At 48.1% G+C, this 26,005-nt stretch overlaps 1 protein-coding gene across 11 annotated transcripts in view; it reads left to right on the top strand.

Annotated features, from left to right (window-relative positions):
- The window catches only part of GSE1 (Gse1 coiled-coil protein), a 262,796-nt gene extending 237,401 nt beyond the window's left edge, over positions 1-25,395 (top strand). For all 11 annotated transcript variants that reach the window (XM_077309973.1, XM_077309972.1, XM_077309979.1 and 8 more), the window contains 13 exons: positions 5,901-6,088; positions 6,946-7,143; positions 8,082-8,273; positions 8,367-8,689; positions 9,913-10,240; positions 15,785-16,380; positions 18,519-18,631; positions 19,033-19,303; positions 20,303-20,398; positions 21,308-21,682; positions 22,457-22,729; positions 24,096-24,199; positions 24,385-25,395. In XM_077309973.1, the coding sequence (XP_077166088.1) occupies positions 5,901-6,088; positions 6,946-7,143; positions 8,082-8,273; positions 8,367-8,689; positions 9,913-10,240; positions 15,785-16,380; positions 18,519-18,631; positions 19,033-19,303; positions 20,303-20,398; positions 21,308-21,682; positions 22,457-22,729; positions 24,096-24,199; positions 24,385-24,519 (3,192 nt within the window). In that variant the 3' untranslated portion in view covers positions 24,520-25,395. The remainder of the gene's footprint in view (positions 1-5,900; positions 6,089-6,945; positions 7,144-8,081; positions 8,274-8,366; positions 8,690-9,912; positions 10,241-15,784; positions 16,381-18,518; positions 18,632-19,032; positions 19,304-20,302; positions 20,399-21,307; positions 21,683-22,456; positions 22,730-24,095; positions 24,200-24,384) is intronic.
- Positions 25,396-26,005: the final 610 nt, after the last annotated feature.

Raw genomic sequence — 26,005 nt, 5'->3', positions numbered from 1 at the left:
TTGGCTTCACAGCCCACCCAGAACTGCCTTGAGCAGATATCACAGGGGTGGTCAACCTGTGGTCCTCCAGATGTCCATGGACTACAATTCCCATGAGCCCCTGCCAGCATTTGCTGGCAGGGGCTTATGGGAATTGTAGTCCATGGACATCTGGAGGACCACAGGTTGACGACCCCTGAGATATTGCACCCAAACAGGCTAAAATAGAACTGGGAAAATGTGCCTTTTTTTTCCCTCTCAATGGAGAATTCTGCAGCCTCACCTGTGTGCTCATGAAAAACAGTTGTCTCGCATCCCTGCCATCATCGTAAATACAGCGCAGAGGCTAGGCCCGCCGTCCCCTCATTTTTCATGCTCCTTGTTGTTCGACGCTGCAGTATTATCCCACGTCGCCTTCCTTCAAAGGCCCGTGTCTGCTGCCCAGAAGCACAGCTCTTTGCTGATTCCGCTTTCTGGGAAGGATTTGGCTCGGCTCCCCCGCGTGCCTCCAATGAAATGCTTGACTAACCTGTTTATTTTATGGCTGCTATCAAAAGGCTCGTGGATTTATATTTGTGGGGCTTTTTCAGGCTCCGTGGGCATCTGTATCCTCCCAGTGTGATTAATGGCTGTGGAAACAAAGCAGCGAGTAAATCTAAAGGAGGGGGGGGGGACAGGGTCTGCCTTCCCTTCTGCCATCCTCCTTCCTCATTATAGGCTGGTTCGGCGTAAGCGGAACACACGCAGCATGCGCGCCACTCATCTTGAGGCTCTCTGTACGCATGCAAATTGAGCCTTTAAAGACCAGGGGAGACCCTGCCCCTGCGTTTCAGCAAGCCCCCTTCATTGACCGATTTCCCTTGCCGCAGAAGTCAAGGGGGACCGTTCGACACAGCCCCCTTTTGCTGTGAGCTCAAGTGTTTTGTTCTCCTTCCGTTGTGGCTGTCTTCTGTTCTCTCTCCTCCTCCTCCCCCCCCCCCTCGCTTTCATGCTTCCAGAGAAGGTCAGGGTTTGCTGTGGAAAAGGGCCGGATGTGCAGCGCTCCAGGCGCGTGCGGCGTTCTGAGAGCGAACAGATGTTCCTGCTCATTAAAAATTCCAATCAGCAGGCCCATCTCTTTGAATTAATTATGGCCGATGTATCTTCTGAAGAGATTATGAAAGTCTTGAGGAGCTCTCAGCTGCTTGCTGAGTGTTTGTTGTGGTGGTATTTAGTAAATATAGTTGACAGATAGAGGCAGTTTCCCCTGTGGCACCTGGCAGGGGCTCTTAATCCTTATCTGCTGCCGGTGTGTTTTAAGGTGTCACTCCGTGGTGACACCATGATGGATGGTCCGTCTTAGAATGGAGAGTCTGTGCAAAACACAGCTGGCTCCTCTAGCTTTGGCAGTGCGTAGCTTGTTACGTAGAGGTGCCATAAAGTTCTTCCTACTTTTCTAATAAATACAGAGTCCAGGAGCACCTTTAAGCCCAACCAAGATTTATTCAAGGCGTGAGCTTTCGAGTGCAAGCACTCGAAAGCTCACGCCTTGAATAAATCTTGGTTGGGCTTAAAGGTGCTCCTGGACTCTGGTTTTAGTGTGCTGCTTCAGACCAACACGGCGACCCATTTGAATCTTTCCTCCTTCCCTGAACAGTTGGAATTCAAGAGTAGAGCCCCGGACTAGATTTCCTTTTGGTTGAGAACGCCAGGGACTAGGGGTGCCTTTGAACATTTTTGTCCTTATGAATATGCACGAGCAACGCAGAGTGGAAGCCGGCAGTAGCTGCGATTGGCAGGGAACCAGCTGAACGTTCCCACTTTCCTAAAACAAAAGAAGGGACCCCTGCAACTCCCCAGGTTGCTTCCGGTTCATCTGCCAGCTTGAAAACTCGTTTTTCTTTGCCATGGTGGATAGTTCCTGACGTTTGCACGGATACAGGAAGATGCACAAATTTGGCTCAGGTGGTTGTAAATGCTCAGAAGCTGTCCTGGTAGCATTTGGCAGCATGCTGGATCAGGCCATTGCTGAACGGTTCCCTCCTGACTCCTGTGGTGGCTCTGTGGGCTGATGCCTTGGCCTCCTTTGCTTGCTTATTTTATGCCCTGCCTTTCTTCTTGATTCAAGGCAGCTGTACAGCTCTTGAAAGTGAGGGAGTTAGTGGGAGGCCTTGAATCGGAGCAGGCCCATGGGGAGCCTATCTGGCACCGTGCAGGATCATGGGGTGAAGCTGGTGCCGTGGGGGCATCTAGATTCAGAGGAGTAGCCTTGTGGGCCTGAAGCAGCCCAACACAGTCCAAGTTCACTGGCACCTTGAAGACCCACCGAGTTTTGTTCAGGGCCGCTACCCCTGCTCTGCCTCGGCACAGATCCAGGGTGCTGCTGAGCAGAGCTTCCCTCCTGCAGCTCCCTGAAAGCCATTAGAAGGTTTTTATCCTTTTAAAGGGGCCAGGGAGAGCTTTGAAGGACCGCTCGGCTCCCTGCCAGGCAAACTATGCATTAAACAGACCAAAGTGACTTGTGGGCTTGGCAGAAGCTTCCCACTACCGGATTTTTAAACTCTTGCGTTGCTAGGGTGTGATCTGGGTGGTCAGCATCCAACAGCCGGGCCTGGATCTTTGCGGTGCCTCTCGGGAGAAATGCTTCCCCAAATGTAAGCAAGGAGAAACCCACCAACCAAGTCCTCGTCAGCTGTTCAAGACCATTAGGTGGTTAATATTTTATCACTAGGTATTGTCTTGGAGGGAGCGTCTGCAGATGTGTGTGGAGATGGCCGGGTAGCCTTCAGTTTGCTCTCTTGTTAAGCTCTCATGCCCAGGTGGCTTTTTGCTAAACAAGCTGCCTCTTACTGTGGAAAGTTTGACTGCCGTTCTTGTCTCCCAATACCTTGTTGAGCCATTAAGGGACACCTGTGCATACGCTAGATTGTGACGTTGCAGACACGCAGGGTGGCTTGCTTGGAGCCTGGGTCCAAGCTGCTCAATCTGCTCAATCGCCTTTCCATGCCAAACTGATTTCCTCGCCGGCTTGAGGTTTTTCTTGACTTTAGAAATGAAGGGCTGCTTGTGAGACAGAAGGTAGAGCTCGGCTTTCCTGTTCAGAGGTGACTAAGGATCGCCGCTTTGTTAGTTTGCCTCTGAGTGGAACTGGATATGGTGAAGCCGGGTGTCTTTCCGGTTTGGTGAACTGCTTCGGTTCCCAGGTCAGCCACAATTGCCCCACTGTCTTTCTGTCTATGTTCCCCCTGTCCTTGAATATAAGACCCTCGAGGAAGTCCAGTGATCCCTGGAATCAGCTGTGGAAGTTTTCATTGTACCTATAAATAAAGGTAAAGGTATCCCCTGTGCAAGCACCGAGTCATGTCTGACCCTTGGGGTGACGCCCTCTAGCGTTTTCATGGCAGACTCAATACGGGGTGGTTTGCCAGTGCCTTCCCCAGTCATTACCATTTACCCCCCAGCAAGCTGGGTACTCATTTTACCGACCTCGGGAGGATGGAAGGCTGAGTCAACCTTGAGCCGGCTGCTGGGATCGAACTCCCAGCCTCATGGGCAGAGCTTTCAGACTGCATGTCTGCTGCCTTACCACTCTGCGCCACAAGAGGCTCTTGTACCTATAAATAGCTGCTTTGAAATCCTATTTACTTATTTCCTTTATATCCCACTTTCCTACCCTGGGGGCTCTTGAGTGGATGATGTTGTGCTCTTCTCCGCTTTATCCCCAGAGCAAGCATAGATGGTAGGTGAGGCAGAATGTCTGGGCCTGATCCAAGGTCACCCAGCAAGCTGGTGAGGTAGTGTGGAAGTCTCTCAGATGTAGTCTGACACAACACTGGCACATGGTAGAAGTCATTCTACCAAAAACACATGTGCAAGGCAACTCTAGTATATAAGTAGCATTTTGGTGGCCTACTTGAATAGTTCTGCCAGTATCACTTATTGTAAGCTTGGCATAACTGCTATGGAATGAGGGAATTAAAACATGAGCGTATTTAATGAATTTTTGTAAGAAACAGGATTAGACATCTCTTCACTTGAGCTGTATAGACTTCGGGTGACTGGTGAACACATTTTCTCTCATTCTCCTCCTTACATCTTGGTGTAGTGGTACTTCTAATCTGGCGAGTCGGGTTTGATTCTGCACTCCCCCACATGCAGCCAGCTGGGTGACTTTGGGCCAGTCACAGCCCTGATAAAGCTGTTCTGACCGAGCAGGAATATGAGGGCTCTCTCAGCCTCCCCTCCCTCACAGGGTGTCTGTTGTGGGGAGAGGAATGGGAAGGCGACTGTGAGCCGCTTTGAGCCTCCTTCGGGTAGAGAAAAGCGGCATGTAAGAACCAACTCTTCTTCATCATCTGTGTCGACAGTCCTCTAAATCTTTGGCCAGAGATGAGGCCTCGGGACTTTGGTCCTTGGTGCAGACCATCTTGGGCCTGCCCATACCTGACTGCGTGGGATCAAGTGGAGTGGGTGTGTTGCTGCAGTAGCAGAAGTTGACTGAAAATGCTGCAAAGAAATTCTAGTTTCAAGGTGGCTTCTGCAACCTACTGGCGTTTGCCCAGGCAGATTGTCTTTAGCCTAGAGATGCTGGGAATCGAGGACAGCATTACATTCCCAAACCAGATGCTGTTTTCTCTCCCCCTTGTTTTCTTCCTGTGTTTTGCCAGAATACCAATGACAGCAAAAGGGAAGCAGCTGCCTGCACAGCTGATGCTTGGGCTGGCCACTTCGGGGAATGACTGGTCACAGACTGGTCTGCTCTGCCCCAGTGGCAGTGCCAGCTTCCTGATGCCCTCTGTTGCTCTGCACACATGCATTGCTATTGCCAGGATACACACCATTGCATGAAAGCAGCTGCCACCCCAGATAATGCGGGCTTAGTCCCTGAATGGCTGGCACAGTCCCTTTGGCAGGGGCACATTCAGGGAGAGCTCCCTCTCATCAAAGCACAGGACAGTTTCTTTTTTCTTAGTACCAAATGCGTATTTCTAGCATGTGATAAAACCTGGGCCCCCAATACACACACCAGACCCAAAGAAAAGCCCTTCTGGGGTGGATGGAGCGCCTGCCTAGTGTAGCATCCTGTTTCAAACAGTTGTCTGCCAAGACCTCAGTGAGGCCCACAAGAGCATGAAGGTAATAATCGTGCCCTGATATTTGCCCCCAAGTTTCATTTAGCTAGTGAGGTTCAGTAACCTTTCATGTAACTTCTCCCCATAAATTCGTCTCACCCTTATTAAAAGGAAGTGGCTGTAGCTTGTATTTGCTTGGCATGAGGAAGATCCAGTTGAGAGATCAGTAGGTCATCTGAGAGGATCTGCTCAAGATCTTTGAGAACCGTTGCCCAATAGGGTTGTGAGTGCCCTGCATAGTGCAGGGGGTTTGACTAGATGACCCAGGAGGTCCCTTCCAGCTCTGTAATTTCATGAGTCTAACCCTCTCGCTCATCCACTGTCACCTGCCACCCCTTGAACCTTCACAGAATCAGCCTCTCCGTCAGATGGCTCTCCAGCCTCTGCTTAAAAATCTCCAAAGATTGAGAACCCACCACCTCCCGAGGAAGCCTGTTCTACTGAGGAACTGCTCTAACTTTCAGGAACTTTTTCCGGAGGTTTAGACAGAATTTCTTTTGCATTAATTTTCATCCTGTTGGTTCTGGTCCGTCCCTCCGGACAGGGCAAGAGAGAACAACTCTGCTCCATCCTCTACATGGCAGCCTTTTAAAAATCAATGTAATTGTATCAGTCCTGTTGTTACCTGCCCCGAGCCAATTGGGAAGGGGAGGCTATAAAAATAAAGCAGTGATTATTTTTATGATCATCATCATCATCATCTGGCCAGATGCATCTATGCTGTTGGCATCTCCTCCTGTTCTCCTGTGAGGCGCTGCAAGGTTGTCATTGCAAGGTTGTCATTGCTGATCTCTTCCTTTTCTCTTTTAGCAAGAAGCTGGGTCTCGGAGCAGTGGGGGAAACAGCACCAGCAGCAGGGACCGCCTGATTGCGGAGGCACCGTTGCCCCAGGAGAAGGCCAGCGGCCCAACGGTCCCTTCCCACTTGCTGGGGACACCTTATTCCTTTGGGATACCGCCGAACTCCATTGTTCAGGACTCTCGCTTTCCACCCCTTAAGTAAGTGATCCTGCATGAAGGGTGGAAGTGACCGTCATGCATTGGTGAGATGATCCCTTCCTTCCCAACGTGACCGCCTGTTGGATCCCGTGCAAAATCTCCACCTGCCCTAGAGTCTCTTGTACGAGCAACATGAGAAAAAGGCCATAGCAGCGGTTTGGGCTCAGCATATCCCTGTTTGCAATTCTACTGGGGCAAGATCTTGTGCAACTAAGTTCTGGGCGTTATAAGACAGCGAGAGTTGCACACAATCTTGTGCAAAAGGAACTGAGTGAAGTCTGTTTGTGGTTCTCTTGCCATCGCTGGATTGAGGTCAGTGTCTTGAGAGCTGGCCTCTGACTGATTTCCAAAGGGACATTCGGCGCGGTCAGAGCACGCCCAGGCATCTTTTCGGTCACTGTCTTCATATGATGGATTGGAAGAGCAGGAGAGCCACTGTGGGGTAGTGATTGGAGCGGCAGATGAGAATCTGGGAGACCCAGTTTTAGATCCCTCTGCCATGGAAGCTTGCAGGTTTATCTTGGGCCAGTCACACACTCTCCGCCTCGTTGAATTAAGTAAACAGAAGAAGAGTTGCTTTGGAGTACACTTAGCTGATGCCTTTACCCAACTGTTTGGGGTTGGCGGAGAATACCGTCTTCAGATAACCTGGAGATACATTGAACCATCGGGTCACAGAGCAATGAGCTTTTTCTGTGCCTGGGCATGGTGTGTGTGTGTGTGTTTGTGGGTGGGTGGCGGTGGGGGGGATATTTGCTGCTGTTGATCATTTTGTCTGCTCGGCCCAAGGAAAGCTCTCTCTCGACGATCGTGTTCTGAGTTCCATTTCTGCTCGTCCCTTTTCTTCCCCTCTGCAGCTTGCAGCGGCCTGTTCACCACGTGGTGCCTCCCAGTGCGGTCACGGAAGACTATTTGCGGAGCTTCCGGCCTTATCACACGGCGGAAGAGCTCCGCATGTCCTCCTTGCCGCCCATTGCTCTGGACCCAGCCACCGCCGCGGCCTACTACCATCCCAGCTATCTGGCTCACCATCCCTTTCCTCACCCAGCGTTCAGGTAAGTGCTGTAGGTTTGGGCCCAGCTGCTTGTCGCTCCGCCTCTTGCTTTGCTTGGGAGCCGGAATCTGAACCCAGGCCACGCGGACAGTTCCCACAGCCTGTCCTTTGGGGCCGACTGCTGAGTAGCAGGCGTGGCCCACAGCGGAGTGTTCTCCGAGGGCTTTTTAGTGCAGCTGCAATAAAGCGCGACAGGCAGCCACTTAAAGCAGCAGCAGGACTCTAATGCCGGCCCGCTAATTGGTTCCTCGAATGGAGGCCTGTTGAGCCGTGCCTGCCTCTGCCCAGCTTCTCCTGTGCCCTGGTCAGCCAGACATGCTGCATCCGAGCAAGGTCCAGACCTGGCAAAGGACTCGAAGCACAAATGTCCTTCAACGATTCTGCGGGGAGCCTCGGGCGGTCCCCGGCTTTTGGCCTCTGCGAGCAGCAGGCGTCCGCTGTGTTCAGGACTCCGCATCTGGATTCTTGCAATGTTTGTGTGTGCATTGAGCAGGAAGGCGTTTCTTCTCTTCATATATCCTCCCCCCAGCTCCCCATAGCTGAAGCTCACCGGCCTCTTGGCTCTCATTTCAGGAATGCCGCAGGCTGGGATGCAGGTCCAAAGCCCAAAACTGCAATTGTTCGTATCGTACAATGAACACTGGTGTGCTCTTATTTTGATATTTCTGTGTTTAATTCCCTTTCTGGAGAATGAACAGTCTATTTCTTAAGGCAGGGGTAGTCAACCTGTGGTCCTCCAGATGTTCATGGACTACAATTCCCACGAGCCCCTGCCAGCAAACGCTGGCAGGGGCTCGTGGGAATTGTAGTCCATGAACATCTGGAGGACACACAGGTTGACTACCCCCGTCTTACGGCACAAGCAGTCTGCCAGGGGCCCAAGGCCTTTTCTGGTTATTATTTATCATAACTCTCACTAACTCTTATTCTTTCCCCCAGGATGGAAGATTCGTACTGCCTGTCAGCTCTGCGTTCACCTTTCTATCCCATTCCAACTCCCGGTTCGCTCCCACCCCTTCACCCATCGGCAATGCACCTGCACCTGTCGGGAGTGAGGTACCCCACGGAACTGTCTCATTCATCTCTCTCAGCCCTTCAGTCTGAACGCATCTCCAGCTTGACCGCCGAAAGGTATAGGGATGTCTTGACTTGGTACAGGAGAGGGGGATCAACCTGTCTGCCTGGGGGTCGGCTTAGCCCGGTCTGTTCTTCCGGCTTCTGCAGGTTGCAGATGGATGAAGAACTGCGGCAGCGGGAGCGAGAGAAGGAACGGGAACGGGAACGGGAACGAGAACGAGAGGCAGACCGGGAACGAGAGAGGGAGCGGGAACGGGAGAAAGAACTAGAACGAGAACGAGAAAAGGAGAGGGAAAGAGAAAGGGAACGGGAGCTGGAGCGGCAGCGCGAGAGAGCCCGGGAGAAGGAGCAGAGCATTGTCAAAGCCATGGAAGTCCCTTTTGCACACGTGTCGGACTTGCATGGGCTGAGGAGCCACCCGCCAGAAGACCACGTCAAACCGACCGAGCAGCTAACGCCAAACCGAGCAGGTAGCCTTGAGGCAGCTCTCCCCTTTGAAAATGTATTTGTCCAACTGTGATTCAGCCAACAAAAACTCTACGAGTCTGCCCCCTCCCCCCCCCCCCTCCGGCAAGGCCTTGGGTCAATCTGAGCTTGACCACCTACGTGTCGTAATCATAACGACAGATCTTGATCCCATTCTTTATTTATTTATATTGATTATGGTCCCATCCCCGGTTCTGTGAGACCCACTGTCCATAAAGCCACTTGTGGGACAATCTTACAGTTTGACATGTGTCTTCTCACACAGGTTCCTCCAGCGTCCAGCCATTTAGCTTATTGCTGGTTTCATTAGCCAAATCTTATTTACTAATCAGGACAGAATCCTAATAGCTTATATCTCCTGCCAGTGCTTATGTTCTCTACGCATCCATGAGGTTCCCAGTCAGGACTGGAACCCTGTTTTGCTGCATGATTAGACATTACGATACTGCTTGTCTACCAAATGCATGTGACATATTTTTAGTCCAGAAACACTTTGAAATACGTTATCAGTTTATGGGGGAGTTTCCCGGGTGAACTGAGGCCTTTCAGTGGCTCTTCTGCAGATCTCTGACCCAGCAGCCATCTAATGCTCCTGCCTTTCCGCTGTTATCCGCAGAACTTCCGTATGTTGTATCAACCTGGCCCAGTTTAATCTGGGAGGCAGATTAAAAGAAATACGTGCAGGTTCACCTGAGCCATTAATTCTGTGCACAGTATGCGGCTAGCGATGCGTGAGAGGAGTTTTTACATGATAGCCTTGTTTGGCATCGCTGCATGGTCAGAATTAGTGAACAAACTTGTTAAGACAAGAGACACTATTTGTATAGTATCAGTGCTCATATACGTTAAAGAGGTCCTGGGGATTCACTCGTTGGATGAGTATTCCCCGTGTCCTGTATCTTGGTGGTATTTGCAGGGGTAGTCAAACGGCGGCCCTCCAGATGTCCATGGACTACAATTTCCATGAGCCCCTGCCAGCGAATGCTGGCAGGGGCTCATGGGAATTGTAGTCCATGGACATCTGGAGGGCCGCTGTTTGACTACCCCTGTATTAGAGCCTGTTCTGGCCTTATAAGAACACTGAGGAATTTTGCTGCCATCTCCACCTTTCCCAGTTGCACCCTGAGCAGAGTGTTACACCCCCGGGGCTCACTGAAGTCTGATACCCGCGTTGCCACTGAGAATCTGCCTTTGTTTTTTCTTGCAGAGAAACCGAAGGATTCCTCTGCCCTCCAGACCCCCAAGCCAGTCCAGCACCCTTTGCACCAATCCTCTGCCCCTCACCACCCTGTGCCCAGCCTCATTTCCAGCCACAGCATCTTCCCCCTGCCAGGAAGCAGTGCAGCTACCGCGCTCCTCATCCAACGCACCAATGAGGAGGAGAAGTGGCTGGCCCGGCAGCGACGGCTCCGGCAGGAGAAGGAGGACCGCCAGTCCCAGGTGTCCGAATTCCGGCAGCAGGTGCTGGAGCAGCACCTGGACATTGGCCGCCCACCGACCCAAATGGAAGCAGAACAAAGGCCAGAGAACCCCAGGTAACACCCGAACGTCTCTCTCTCTCTGAATAGACCGCCTTGGCCTCTTGCAAGGAAGTACCGCTGCTAGTATTCTGTGTCTGATTGTGCCCAAATCGCCATCCTCGGTGAGGTGGTTTCTTTGCAGGGACAAGCCCTCTTCCATGGGAGAACTGACAGCTCCGAAGGATAAACAAGGCCCAAAGTCTTCATCTGGCTCCACTCAATCTGGATTTCGACGGGCACGAGCTAATGCCGTGTGACAGCTGTTTGGAAGCCCGGGCAGAGCGAGCGTGGGTGGGTGGCTTCCCTCCAGCGGAGGGTGACCAGGTGTCACTGAGGCAGTTGCCACTAATTGGTGCCATCGCTGGCACGCGAAACGAGGACTGGGCCTTGGAGGTTTTTAGATGGAATGGGTTATAGCCCTGCTGGCACTGCCGTTTCCTGGACTCAACTGCGTGCTCCAGGAAGGGCTGTGTGTGTGAGGAAGTCCACGGTTGACTTTGAGAGCTTTATTGCCAGCTTGGCTAATCGCAAGATCATTGCTCTTGAACAAGGCAGGAGCTTCTCCAACCCCACAGATGCAGCCCGTTGTCAGTGGGCCAGGAGCCTCGGCTCCCTCCAAAGGGGGACTTGATGTGGAAAGCACATGAATAAGAATGTCTCTCCATCTCTGTTCTGGGCATGATGTGAGGAGCAGCAGATTGCAAGGGGGTGGGCCGAGATAAGCGGTGATTGCAACTGCATGCCCCCCCCCAAATCCAAAATCTCAGTCTTGCTTGTCTCTTTGAATGGATCAGCTAGCGCATAACTCACTGTCGCCAGGCTCTCGCTTAAGGACGGCAGCCTCAGGCCAGCCCTTTAGCTCTGCTGCTGGACCCAGTTTGGGTTGGAGTTATGAGGGAAGTAGAGGAACTAATCAGAGATGAGGAGGGGTGGGATTGCTGGCCTGCATGGCAGGGTCTGAATCTCACTGCATTGTTCTCTTTTCTCGTGGATTCAGCATCCCACCCCTGGAGCAAGGCTAACACCACTTTCGGGGGTTCTTTGGCTATGATGTCATGCTGTTGGCACCCAGGCACCTGAGCTATTTATTCAGGAAGCCACAATCCAGTAGCTGCTAATCTCTTGTCCCAGGATAATGGAAGTGGAGCAGCAGACGTTCAGTGTAAGCCGCCCTGAGCCTCCGGAGACGGCGGTATATGGATGGATGGATGGATGGATGGATGGATGGATGGATGGATGGATGGATGGATGGATGGATGGATGGATGGATGGATGGATAGATGGATAGATAGATAGATAGATAGATAGATAGATAGATAGATAGATAGATAGATAGATAGATAGATAGATAGATAGATAGATAGATAGATAGATAGATAGATAGATAGATAGATAGACAGACAGATAGATAGACAGACAGATAGAAAGATAGACAGATAGAAAGATAGATAGATAGACAGATAGAAAGATAGATAGATAGATAGATAGATAGATAGATAGATAGATACCCATAGTTGACCTGATAAAGGACAAACTTTGTTCTCTCCTGCTGGCCTCATTCCCTAGGGCTGGCAGACACAGCCTGGCAACTGGTGGGCATTGGGGGGCAGGTACATGCGGGGAGAGCAATGTGCCAGCAGCATGTCATCATTTCTAGGGAAAACCCAGAAGTGGTATCAGTTCTTTCTAGGAATACGTAGAAACTCTGCGGTAAACACAGTTTTTTACATTTCCTAGAATGGATTGATGTAAGCATATGGATTTTTTTCCGGACATGATGTCATGCTGTAAGCCCAACAATTATTTGTCTGTGTTTCTCCTGCCGCTGTCCTCTGAGTGGAAGCAGGGAGAGTGGGTTGCTGGCACAAGGCCTGGCATAACCCTGACTATGCTGATAACTTTGGGAGATACTTTAGGTCTGTTTTGAGAGTGGTATGGATTTTCCCCCAAGACGTTATTTTAGCTGTGGTGCCGAAGTGATTATTACGGTGCTTGTGTTTGTTGTAAGACCACTTCAGGGGCTGTTGTGGCTGCAGAGAAGTGGTACAGAAATGCTCAACAACCGGCATGCAATAAAATATCCTTCGGGAGCTTAGTTGAGGCCAATTATATTGGCATCTTTTCAAGGTTTCTTGACCCCGCAACTGTTCCATGTCACTCTGCATAGATTTGAGGCAGCCATCGAAACTTGATGGTCTCCTCAACAGAGCTGTGGAGTGGATAAATTGCACAAGGCGCAATTCTAGGGCCTACACCGGTGATCCCGCTAGCAGTTTTATTCCTTTCGCTAGTCATTTAAAAAGTATTTTATGGTGTCATTTCCTTTGCAGCACTACAGCATAAGGCTCACACACACAAACACACACACACACACACACACACACACACAGAGTTTTTCCTTATTTTGCAGAGCGTACGTCAAGTGTGTGATTGACTAAAAGGAGAATTGCCTGTTTGGATTATAGGACAAGGGCTCAAAGGATACCTCTTACCTCACCCCGGATCATTGTATAACTATTGACTGCATAAGTCAAGGGAGCAGGATCCTTATGGAAGCACTGGGTATTTGAAAATGTCAGAGTTTAGAACCATTCAGACTGTCCACAAACTGCAGCCCTCCAGATGTCCATGGACTACAATTCCCATGAGCTCCTGCCAGCATTCGCTGGTCTACATCATATTTCACCATGTAGTCCGAATTCTAATAAATGCAGCAAAGGTTTGGGGAGGGGATCTTTCCAATAACAATCCAGGTATGAGTGCGGAGGAAACAAATCGCCCTGGAGCAAATCAGTAAAGTCCACAACAAAATAATGGTCTGAAAGAGACAAAGTTTGCCCCCATTTGGCCTACATAGTACAGGAACAACGCTCTTGTATCAGAAGTATCAGTTTGCAAACTCACAGCTCAAGTAATTTATCCCAAATACGAGGCAAAAAGCTTTTAAATAACAAGGCAGCCGTTTAGGAGAAAACCGGCTTAGTTAATTGTTATAGGAAGGTACGTTTTGAAGCCATGAGGCTGATCAAGTATCGATTATCATGAAACATTTCCCCACAAGCAAAGCCATGCAAAACTTGAAGTTGTACATGCAGGGAAAAATGGCTGCTTACCTGTAACTCAGATGGTCATCTGCACATTCACATAAAAAGTCTTTGCACTCTGTAACCTTTGCAACCTTTGTAGAGGTTACAAAAGCCTCTATAACTTGAGTTTGTAAGTATGTCGCTCCAGAGGATCACCCACTTCCACTGCCTCCCATGGTGTTGGACCAGCTTCTCTGCTCTTCAGCTATGCAATTTCCTTTCCACCTGCAACCAATGCAGCCTGCTGTGCAGCATCCTTATTCTTGTTCTGATAGGAACTCATTGCCTTTGTGTATCAGAAAATCTGACTAGGTGTCTCCTGCAGCAACTGGTAGTAGTATCAAAACATATCACTGACTGTGTTGCTAAGACCATGGCAGCTGTTATTGCCGTACAGCGCCTTGCATGTTAACTCTATAACTGGAGGCTAGGATATAAACAGTTGCCTTTCAACGAGAGTCTCTTTGAAAGGGTTAATGAACGCTTGAGAGAGTCACGCCCTGTCCTGCACAGAGATCAGAAGGAGGTGACTATGGACACAAATGTCCACAGTGACCCACAATGCCCCTGCTCTTGGGGGCTCTGCTACATTTGCAAGGCCTCCTGATTGCACATTAATGAAATAACTAGCTTTCGTACCTATGAGCTGCGGAGCTCATGACAAAACCTTCAGAAAATCAGTCCGTCTCTGGGTGGAGAAATTTAAGTGCTAATGAAATTTGCGTGCAGAAGGATGCTGTGGCAATGAAGAATAGTAATAAGCACCCTGCCTCTTACTCTCATTCTGCTGCAGCTTGTTTACATGCCACAAGGTGTCACTCCACTCCCAGTTCCGGAGGACCCTGTATCTTGGAAATCAAGCTTGCCAGTATCAAACTTGCCAAGTCTGGCTTTGCACAGCACACACTTGTTTTTTATAGATTGCACAGAAATAAATCAACAGAGTGGGACAGTCAGTTGACAGTGCAATAGGACCTGAATGGCAGAAAATCTGGAAAATAACCAGAGACGAAGGTTGACATGACCAGGGACGTTTTAACAGCATTCTAGGTCCCTGGGCAAAGCGGTGTAATGGCATAAAAATGCAATTTATCCCCTCACAGGCATAAAAATGCAAATTATCAATAAAATTGAATGTAATTATCAGTACCTCCAACAAAAAAATGTTACAAAACAGACTATGCAGCAAAGACAAATCAACACGAATGTTTTGAACGATATAACATGAGCCTTGAATTTGAAACACAAAAATTTCAACATATAAATGGTACCCACGTGGCTAAATCATGCAGGCAGAGATGGCACACTGTGAAATTACTATGAATTAATAATTTGTTATTAATCAAGCGTTCAGCACAAGCATTTGTGAGGTTTCTTTGCAGAGAATTGCTCCATAAGATAATCTTCTATTAACAGTTTGTCCGCATATCATACGCTAGCTCTAAATACATAGATTAGTATTAGTATTAATACATATATTAGTACGTGCCCATGCATTAAGACAGCCCCAGACCCATTAGCTGAAAGCAAAAAATTACTTATTAGGAAACTACCCACAGCAGCAGGTCATGAGACCTGTACACAGTGGTTTAGTCTACAGTTCCTAACCCTAAACCCCAAACTTCTTTCTGGGTCATACTGTGATTGTGCCACCCTATTTCCTGTGCAAAAAGCCTTGAACAATCCAGTTTTGCAGAGCTTGAGAAAGCCTGGAGGTTGGGGGCCCTCCTGGCGTCATCAGGTGCATCATTCCATAAGAGGGGGGCCACCCCAGAGAAGGCATTTCCAAGCTTCCTCTAGTGCAGTGGTCCCCAACCTTTTTATCACTGGGGACCACTCAACGCCGGGGACCACTCACCGGGGACCACTCAACGCCTTTTACTGAGGCCCGGTGTGGGGGGGGGGTAGTTTACTCCTCTACTCTCAACCACTGCCCTAACGCTCTCTGATCGCTATGGTAATGTTTAAACATCCCTTCAAAATAAGAGACAGACACACCACAACAATGAAGTGTGTTTTAAAGGGCTGGGGGGGATGAAGTAAAAGGCCGGGGGGGGGGAGGTGAAAAGGTGTCCTTCAGGGCCCACCTCCAATTAGTCGAAGGACCACATGTGGTCCGCAGCCCACAGGTTGGGGATCGCTACTCTAGTGGATAGCTTTATAGCCTTAGGATAGTTCTTATATTTTAACACATCGCTACATAGGCCTTGCTTAGCTCCAGTCCAGAGAAAAACACTTCACTGTGCGGAAACTACAGACTACAAGGCCTTTAAGGCAGCCGAAGTGGAAGGATCGTAGCAGCTAATGCCTCATTCCTTCGCCACACGTTGACAGGATGCTTTTGACTGCCCGGTGTTCACCATTCCGGGGAGACACCTGCCAAGCCCTTTGGAAGCGAGACAGAGGGCTTGTCTGCAGGACATCTCTTGCACGTGCTCCTAATCCTCGCATGTCCTTTCTTTCTTCCCCGCAGATTGGGACCAAACCGCCCTGAACCAAGTAACCGAGACCAACCGCAGCATTTCGGAGGGCCGCCTCCGCTCATCTCCCCAAAGCCTCAACACCATCCTGTCCCAACGTCCCTTTGGAACCCCGTCTCTTTAATGGATAACACCAGCGAACCCCGGAGAATACAAGAGAGCCACTCGCTCCAGGGCCACACGAGCCAGTATGAGCCCAGCCGGCAAGCCCTCCCGCTCGTGAAGGTGGAACGGGTCTACTGTCCAGAGAAACTGGAGGAGGGTGCCAGGAAGAGAGAAGCCCTGGACAAGTACCAGCCAGCCAGGGAGTCTGGGGGATCGGATCATGGTGCTTTCTCCCACGGGCCCTTCTTGGCAGAACTGGAGAAGTCCACGCAGACTATTTTGAGCCAACAGAGGACTTTGCTCTCTCAGAGTGGACCGTTGGCTGACATCAGCTTGAACAGCAAGGCTGGTCCCCCCTACAGGCACCCGCTGCCCCGGGGCTACGACCCCATGTATGTTTATGATGAATTCTTGCAGCAGCAGCGCAAGCTGGTCAGCAAACTGGATCTGGAGGAGAAGAGGCGGAGGGAAGCTCAGGAAAAAGGTCAGTGCTTGGAAAGGTCTGCGGCCTCTCCCCCCTTGAATAGGCCCGGACGTTCCAGCAAAGGGAAATGGTGTATGGAGAAAGCGTAGAGACACTAAATAAGGTAACTGCAAAAAAGCAAATGCAGCAGCTAGAAAATGCTCAAGGCGATCATCGCTTGCCTTTCTTTGGCAGGCACGGGGCGTTTCAGCCAAAGTACCTGGAGTCCAGGCAAAATAGGATGTTTTGTGCCAACAAACCACCAAAAGCACATCTCCTCCTGTTGAACTTGATACCTGCTCTGACCTACAAAGGGAAGCAGTGGGCAGTGCAAAGGGTCAAGAGCAGCTGCCAGTCACTTCGTGCCCCAGCTGCCTTACCTTAGTGGCCTCAGAATGGGATTCTTTCTGCCAGGATGTGGGTGTCACAAAAGCTGTACAAACGTCATGGTAACCAAAGTGGCCTGAAGCATTTTAAATGGAAATGTAAGAATTCCTTGAAGTAGACCCAATATGTTTGTCTTTCAGTTACCACCACGGGTTACCCGTGTGGTTCTCTGAGGCTTGCTCCAGTAATTTCTGGAACTTTTATTGCAAACCTCATATTGCTAGAATCTTTCACACATTCGATATCCGGAGCCAAGCTGCTGGAGAGATATCCACCTATCTTTCTCTCTTTGAGAACCAAACGTGGGATAAGCATAGAGATTGCATAGTTTACTTTGTCGGGGGCTGATTCCTTCCATATTAAAGAACGCTTTGTCTTGATTGGTAAAAGATGCTTCCATTTCTAAGGCTGGGGTTCTCTGTGTTAATTTGCCCGAAGGATCTCTATTGTGGCGGTTCCATTATCTTTCCTACATTCTGCCTAAAACTGAATTGGTAATGCTGGGCAGGATTATTAAATAAGGTGAAACGAGCCTTTGATTTCTGCCAAGCTCTGGCAGTTTGGGCTGGGGAGGGGGGTGGGGGAGCGTTGCATGTCTTTCAGGAAACTTAATTGCATCTCCCACCTAGCAGGACATTTGCTGTCAATCGGCTGCCTTGAACACCCAATCCGAGCAGTTCTCTTAATCCTGCCTCCAAGATAGGACCAATTAATAAATGATGAACGGAGACTAATAAAGGAGCTTTAAATATTAATCAGAATGCACAACTAGAAGGGGATTAGCAGAGGAGAGGAACGCAGAGCATTTAGGAGAGTTGAGGGCATTTTGGATACGCGGTGGGATCCAGGGGGGCGAGGCTGTTCTTCAGGCATCGGACAGGTTTGCATTCTCTGCCTTTCGCGGGCCTCTCCCTGGAGCTGCCCCGTAACCCTTTAGTAGCAGTGTGGCAGCTAGCAACGTGGGGAGCTGCCGTTTCCCTGTGCGGATGAATCTCATCTCCTCTGGTATTGAGTGCAATGTCAGAAGATTGCAGAGGCTGCTCCTGGGGTGCACAGATGCTCCCGCCACAAAGATCATGAAGCATGAAGGAACTGAATCTCCAAACCTGGCATATAGGGTGATGCAGAGCTGTGAGGAGCTCGGGCCTTATCATTAGCACCCCGCCAGGTTCATCTGCCTCGTGCCTCCTGGCTCTGCTAGCACAAAAGGCAGCCTGGTGTCTTCTTGCTCAACAGGCCTTGAGCTCCCTGTGGAGGAGTTTCAGGACAGAAGCGAGCTCACGGCTGCCGTCTGCAGCAAGCTTCCATCCGAGTGACCACAGGGGGAGAAAATTATCGTCGCCCAAGCCAAACTTCTCTTCATCTTTTCCTTTCCATTGTTTCTTCCTAGTCAAATTGGTTTGTTTTGCATACGTTTTTCCCTGTTGCGGAATCTGAAATCCTTTCAGCGGAATACACCCAATCCTGTACAAGGCTGTGTGCCGTTTATTCCACAGCCTCTTATTTTCTGTCCTGCAAAACAGGCCCAGGCAACATAATCTTCTTCCGTTGTCCACACGTTATCTGGCTCTGCCTGCGTTCTCCTAAAAGGCAATGGCACTTCAGTCTTGAACTTTGCAATAAGGCCAAGCGTTCCAGCCCAAGCACGTCCCACGGAGAGGCCCCCCTCATCCTGACCACAGAAACGGAAAGAATCAGTAGCATCTTGGCAGTGCTAAGTCAAAGCAACGCTGTTTAACTTTTTTGTCTGTTCTGTCTCCTTCTGCTGGCAGGTTATTACTATGACCTGGACGACTCCTATGACGAGAGCGACGAAGAGGAAGTACGGGCCCATTTGCGATGTGTTGCAGAGCAACCACCACTGAAGCTGGACACCTCCTCAGAAGTAAGTCCACCTCTTCCCCCTTGCTAGGAGGAAAAAACATGTCGGTCCATAATCCGTGCCCCAGACAGTGCACAGAAACTGCATGAGCTGACCACACCTTATTGCATGGTCCCTAATTTCATCCCATGGGATCTGGTCAGTCCCTCCGGGCCATGAGTTGTTCTCTCTTGCCCCGGAGGGACCGACCAGATCCAATGGGATGAAATCGATTCAAAAGAAATTCCGTCTAAACATCCGGACACCAAGAAATTTCTCTTACAAGAAGATTTCTTTTCCAAAACGACAGCTTTCCTGCAGCTTCCTTTAAAAGCAATCCTCTCAACACAACTATGTCAGATGCAGTTAGCACGAGTTGATGTGTTTAAGGGGGTGGAGTCTTGATGGAATGTCTTCCTGTCTAGAAACTGGAATTCTTGCAACTTTTTGGGCTGACCACTCAGCAACAGAAGGAGGAGCTGCTAATCGAAAAGCGAAGGAAGAGGCGGAGAATGCTGCGAGAAAGAAGCCCCTCGCCACCCACGGTCCAGAATAAACGTCGGACGCCGTCCCCCCGCTTCGTGCTCTCGACCCGTTACAGCCCTGATGAAATGAACAACAGTCCAAATTTCGAGGAGAAGAAGAGGTTCCTCACGACTTTCAACTTGACTCACATCAGCACCGAGAAGAGGAAAGGTATGTCTCCATTTGCGGGGTGGGGGACAGAGCTCCGTCCATGGACCAAGAGGACGAGATCTCGCTGTGGCTACTGAATCCAAAGGACATGTGAGGAAATGTCTCAGCTGTAGAACCGAGTGGCCAAACTGCGACTGCGTGTCCACTTAATGTCAAAAGGTTTCAGATCTGTGCACAGAAATATATTGTATACATTTCTCTAAGCTCGGGTGTGAAAGCAAGGAAATGGATAGTAAAAGGAAACTGGAGTATAGGCTTCTGAAAATTTCAGCTGATGCAATCCGCTGGAAAAAATGTGTAGCATTTGTAATTGTTTTGGCCATGAGCAGAGCAGCAAGTGGATACCCTGCGTTATCCAGGGGAGAACTGTCTAGAGCAGGGGTAGTCAAACTGCGGCCCTCCAGATGTCCATGGACTACAATTCCCATGAGCCCCTGACAGCAAAAGCTCATGGGAACTGTAGTCCATGGACATCTGGAGGGCCGCAGTTTGACTACCCCTGCTCTAGAGGGACTGTGTAGCACATGAGAGAAAGCATGCCGTTAAGATGACAATCTTGGGCAAACATCACTTCATTTTAGCCCTGCCAGCTGCAATACAAAGATGATAATAAACATCTACTTTACGTAGGACAGCTATAAGATGTACATTAATGGCACATGAAAAGCACCTTGAACCCTTGAGAAAAATCTTAAGTCATTGGAGTAGATCCCACCCCTGTCCCTACCAGTCACAAATTTATTTATTTTTTAAGTATTTATACCCCAAATTTACCTTTGGGCTCAAGTTTGAAGTCTTCCTCCAAATCAGTGGCGGTTCCATTGGTGGAAGGCTGCTTGGAGAATTGGTTGGATCACCCCACGGAAAGGTATTGGGGGTGTCGAGCGCAAATCAAAAGGTGATCCGTGGGATTTACGAGCATAAGCCAGGAGAAGAGGGTATTCCCCGAGCTGGTTTAGGAATAAAACCCAGGCTTTGTCTCTGCTTCCCATCCCACAGATAAAGAGAAACTGGTAGAGATCCTGCATTCCATGAAACAGAAAAGCGCCCCCACAGTGAGAAGCTCACCGCAGGACCCGACCATCGTACCGGCTGGTAAGTGGCCTTGAACAGCAGCAAGGAGATGATGGGTTTCAGGTTCCCTATGGCTGAAAGAAGCCTCTGGTGGGCTTGATTTCCTTCTCCGTGACACTTTGCTAGTGTAAAACAGAAGCATCTTGGAGTTGTGGGAATGTTGCATGGCGCCAAAGTTGTCCTAATTGGTCTGTCAAAGCAGGACAGGTGTAGTGCTTTCCAGAAAGAGGTGCACAGTTCAATCCAGCACTTTCTCAGGTGGAATTCCACTGATTTCAGTAGGTTCTTTATGATCGCTCATGCTTGCGTTTAACTGAGGAGTTCCATCTTTCAAAGCTGATTTTATGGTATGCTGATTCTGAGCACAGATTTGCAGATTATTTTAGGTGGCTGGATGTCGTTTTAGGCTGTTTTAACATTCTGTTTTAATATCAGTCCTTTTTAGTGTTGAAGGACACCTCTGGGGAGGCAGCATATACATTGTGTGTGACAATATGCACCTAAGGGCATTTTAGAGGGTTCTTAGAAGTGTTCTTTGATTTTAGGTAAAGGTATCCCCTGTGCAAGCACCGAGTCATGTCTGACCCTTGGGGTGACGCCCTCCAGCGTTTTCTTGGCAGACTCCTGGCTCCGCTTGCCCAAAAGACAGTACAATACGGGGTGGTTGCACAATACGGATGGTTTGCCAGTGCCTTCTTTGATTTTAGAGCGCCATAATTCTTCCATATTGATGTGTACCCCATCTGAAACAAGGTTTCTTTGGTGTTTTCTCCTTTCACAACATAAACCCAGTAGAACATCGCTGAGTCATTGTATTTATTTTTCCAAATTTTGTGTCTAGCCGTGCATTTCTTAAGAAAGGGGAGCACTGCTGGGTAAGCTCTCTCCACCACTCCAACTAATGCTGCTGCTTGTTTTTCCTCGCCAAAGAGCCACAAGTGCAGCAAACTGCTGTGGAATCAGATAAGCCAGTTGGCGTTGCTGCTGCCTCCCTGCCAGAGACTCAGAAGACAGCTGAGCCCAGCAGAACAGAACAGCTGAGACCGCAGGAGCTTCAAAGACCCAAGGAGAGCATTCCCGTCTCCACTGAGAAGCCCAGGTTGAGTGATGGGCACGCAGCCAAGAAGAGCCTGAGCATCCTCAACTACGTCCGGGGCCCTTTGCCCAAAGACATCCCTGTGCCCCTGTCGCACAGTATAAATGGGAAGAACAAGCCATGGGAGCCCTTCATAGCTGAGGAGTTTGCACATCAGTTCCATGAGTCTGTATTGCAGTCTACGCAGAAAGCACTGCAGAAACACAAAGGTAATGGGGGTCAGGGGAACAGCCAAGTAATAGAACGAGTGGGAGGGAGATTCACCAGGCTGTGGATTGTGGGTGCAGATTTAGAGGCCTCGTTTTGAGCTCCAAAGACATATTTCTGTGGCCAGAAGTTAGCTTCTATCTACTTCCTTAAGCCCTAGATGTCTGCGTGCATATCTTGCCGTGAGGCATATCGGGCTCTTTTGGGATGTGCAGAGTGGGAGATGAAGAAAGCAGTCCAGCCAATTTATGAATGGGACGGAAGTCTTCGGCACAAACCGGTTTTCAGTGCTTTCTGCCATCAAAGTTGCTTCAAATGTACATTCAGTAATCTGCTCAGTCAACAGAGCTTCAGGTTCTTCCAGTGCTTTCTCTTCTCCTCCATTGGTGTGGTATCGGGGTGTTTTTTTTCCGCAGAAACATGGTTTTTGGGGTGTTTAAAAAACAAAACACCTTGGAAATTACCATTCTGGAAAAATAAGTACTTAGGTTCCAATTTCATAACACAAATGCCGAGTGTCTCTGCCTAAATAAAACATTATTATCACTATATCAAAGGCCTTGTATTGCTAGAGAAGACTGAACAATTTCCAGTGGAAGGAATTAGAACTTCATGAAATGCACTGAATATGTAGCTCACTGAGTGCACGTTACCCCTTTCACTGTTAGATGCAATAATAATAATTATTATTATTATGAAATAATTAATTATTAATTAATGATAATTGCTGGAGGAACATCACATGTAGGTATTTTCTCTTCCGTGTTGGCTTCTAGGCAACGCAATGGCCCACTCTGCAGAACATAACCACAAAGTCGATGCCTCCATTCATTACAACATTCCGGAGCTGCAGACCTCAAACTGGATCTCTCTGCCACAACAGAATGGCCAGAAAGATCCCCAGCATAAGGGGTTCATCCCACAACATGACAAGGCCTCTGACTCTGAGGAAGAGGAGGAAGGAGAGGAAGAGGAGGAGGAAGACTACCCTAGACCCAAATGGCACGGGATTGAAGCAATCTTTGAAGCCTACCAGGAACATATAGAAGGTAAGCTAAAGTTTTTACTGCATTGCAGTCCAAGACTGTTTTTAATAATAAACAGGAGGAGAGGGGGAATCAAGCAGGTGATCCAAGCTTAGTCTCTTGCAATTTTGCCTTTCAAAATTAGTTGGGCTCTTGTTTTGCTCTCTTGTTTTGCTCTCTCCAGTCTAGAACAATTTGTGATCATGTATAATACATGTTATTTTAAAAATGGTGCTGCATCCAAATTTAAAATTGTACTTTTGGCTCCAGGACAAAACATTTTTTTTTACCCAAACTTTTATTCCAGCTGTTTTTATGGCCTGCTTCTAGGATAGTTCATATTAGACTGCGGAACATTTTTTTTTACCACCCCAGGTTGATTTGCTAGTTTTAATATTCATAGTTCTTACAGGGTTAGTTTTATGATTGTATAATTTTTATATTGTGGGCTGCCTCAAGCAGGTCTCTGGAGAGGCTGTATTTCAACTTTCTAAGTAAAAATGAGTGCTATTCTGGTCATAATAATCCGGAAAAGGAAATGTGAAGAAGCAAATGAATTCAGTTGAATAACGATCATAAAAGAAAGCATCAGATTCTTCCCCAACTTGGAGAAATCAGTGTAGTGCACAGTTGTGTTCTCTCCCCATACAACATACATGCGCCACAACATTTGAGGTCATTGTCAAGATCAAGAAGGCTATATGCACCTCTTCTGTTGCCATCCTGCCCAGATAAAAGTTATGCAGCACGTCTGCCTGCAAATATCACCTTGAGTTTGTTCCAGTAGAATTGCTCCATAAGTCTGTGCTAAATATAAATACTTGTTTTACCGCAAGCATAAATCGCACAGTTGATACCCTGGAAGTTCATTACATCTCAGATCCTTGTGAAAAGTTATATTTTGCCCTATGCAGTTAGCTACCTCAGAGTCAGCAGTGTCTTCCCCTAAACCAAGTGCTGGACACTGAGGCTTCCTGCCATCCATATCTTATTTCATTTGGGAAATCCTCAAGCAGATCACACTCGTTACGTTTTAATACTCACAAAAGGGTGAGATTATTTTTCTACCATAGCAGTTGTTGGAATTTGCAGGTTGGTTTCAGGAAACATCCCTTTTTCCTCTTGCATTTCATCTGGAAGGCCAAATGGGGTAATTGAGTAATTGTGTAGTGTGTTCCCTCCCATAGGCTAATTATTTAGCTGCTAACTATTAGTAATCCTGCTTCCTTCTAGTGGAGACATGTTTTTTAAAAGCTCGGCATTCTGTTTAAGAAAGGAAGTGGTGATTTGCATGCATTTTACATGCGTGAGCTTCTGCAGAAGAGTATGGTGCAGGGAGAGTCCTTCAGAAACCCCCCCCGGACACCTAACAGCCCTGTTTTGTTTGCAGAGCAAAACCTGGAGCGGCAAGTGCTGCAAACTCAGTGTCGACGCTTGGAGGCCCAGCATTACAGTCTCAGCCTGACGGCAGAGCAGTTATCACACACAATGACGGTGAGTATTGATCAGAGCCTACGTATATCCCAGAGGTTCCCCTAGCAAAGCAAAGAGCCTTTAGGCCTAATGCATCTCAGTTCCTGGACCGCATTTTTTATTCCACGGCGGGACTTGGTTATGGAAGCACCTTTGTTGTTAGATCGAAATCTTCTTTAATGTCTTTTTTTTTTTTTCACGTGCAGGAACTAAGGAACCAGAAGCAGAAGATTGTCTCAGAAAGGGAACGACTTCAGGCCGAACTAGATCACTTGAGGAAGTGCCTTGCGTTGCCTGCAATGCAGTGGTCTAGAAGTTACTTCAAGGGGTATCCTAGGTGACACTCCCTTGCACTAGGCCGAACCTATAGTATAGAAATAATAATAATCTATTTTATTACCTGGAATATTTAATATTTTTCACTGGGAGGTTTGAAGCTTAAAAAAAGAGAGCAAGAATGTGCCATGCATGAAGCAAAGGACTATGGGATCCAGGAAGAAAAATCCACACCCTACTCTTGACTTCAAATGCAACTGAATTTTGTAACTCTACAAGTAATCCACTTAGAAGAACTTTAGTTTTGGTTAAATTTAAAAGTTTTATTTCCCCTGTGCTTTCCCTCCTCCTGCCTTTTTAAAATTGTTTTTAAATGCAGAGTTACCACCAATGACACTAAAGACCCACTTCTCCTTGAAGGGACTGGCATCATTTCCATTGATATGTTCTTTTTTGTTGCCATACTAGTACAATTGCTGTTTGGGCGATCTTTCCATTTATTTGTGCTGAAATCTATTTCTCAACCTAAGAGGAAACCTGGTACACATCAGTTTTTTCTAAGAGAATGAACTGGCTATTTTGGATACAGAAATAAATATCTGCAGAGTAATGGGCCTAGCAGAAGACAAATGCAGCTTCCAAACTTGACTTCCCATGCATCAATCAGCTTTCCGCTGGAAATGCACTTCACTTGAAAAATAAAGTGAATAAATAAACTGAAGGTACATTTTTATTACTGGGGAGGGGAGGATGTGTACAGAACAGCGATATACATACAATACACACAAATTATGTACCCCAGTGGGTAGAATTTTCATACAAAGATTTTGCAATTAAAGTTAAAAAAGAGGTGCTTCAGCCTTGTACTGTGTATATATTTAAAAAAATTTTGTATGTTTTTATTACTTTAATTATTGTTATAAAAAGCTTGCCATTTTCAATATGTTTCTGCTTTTTGTTTTTTTGGCAAAAAAAATAGCTTGCTTTTAGTGTTTGTACTGCTGCTGGTCAGGACATGAAACAAATATTGAAGTGTTTTTAAAAAGAATTTTAAAGAAAAAGCTTTCCACTGGGGCATGTGCTATCACCTAGATATTTTGCAATGTGTAGCACCAGAACTCTCTTGCTTGAAGACCCAGAATTTATTTCTCTCTTCTGTCCCACTCCTTGGCCTTCCCCCACCTCACCAAACCCTTAGAACACTGAATGTCAGATGATATCAGCTGTTGTTGAAACAAGAATTCAGTCTCAGAAGCCTAAAATTTTAGGGAACAAAACAACCAGGGTCTGTGAGCTTTACCATGTGTCACCCTATAAAGCAGGGGTAGTCAAACTGCGGCCCTCCAGATGTCCATGGACTACAATTCCCAGGAGCCCCTGCCAGCGAATGCTGGCAGGGGCTTCTGGGAATTGTAGTCCATGGACATCTGGAGGGCCGCAGTTTGACTACCCCTGCTATAAAGGGTTACATTCTTCTAAGACCATGGGTTTAAAAAGCTGAAACTCTTTTTAAGGTGGCACTGTTAGTTAAGGATACTTGACACTATTTCA

This window comes from Paroedura picta, chromosome 14, assembly GCF_049243985.1.
Source record: "Paroedura picta isolate Pp20150507F chromosome 14, Ppicta_v3.0, whole genome shotgun sequence".
NCBI lineage: Eukaryota > Metazoa > Chordata > Lepidosauria > Squamata > Gekkonidae > Paroedura > Paroedura picta.
This window is presented reverse-complemented; position numbering and strand designations above follow the sequence as displayed.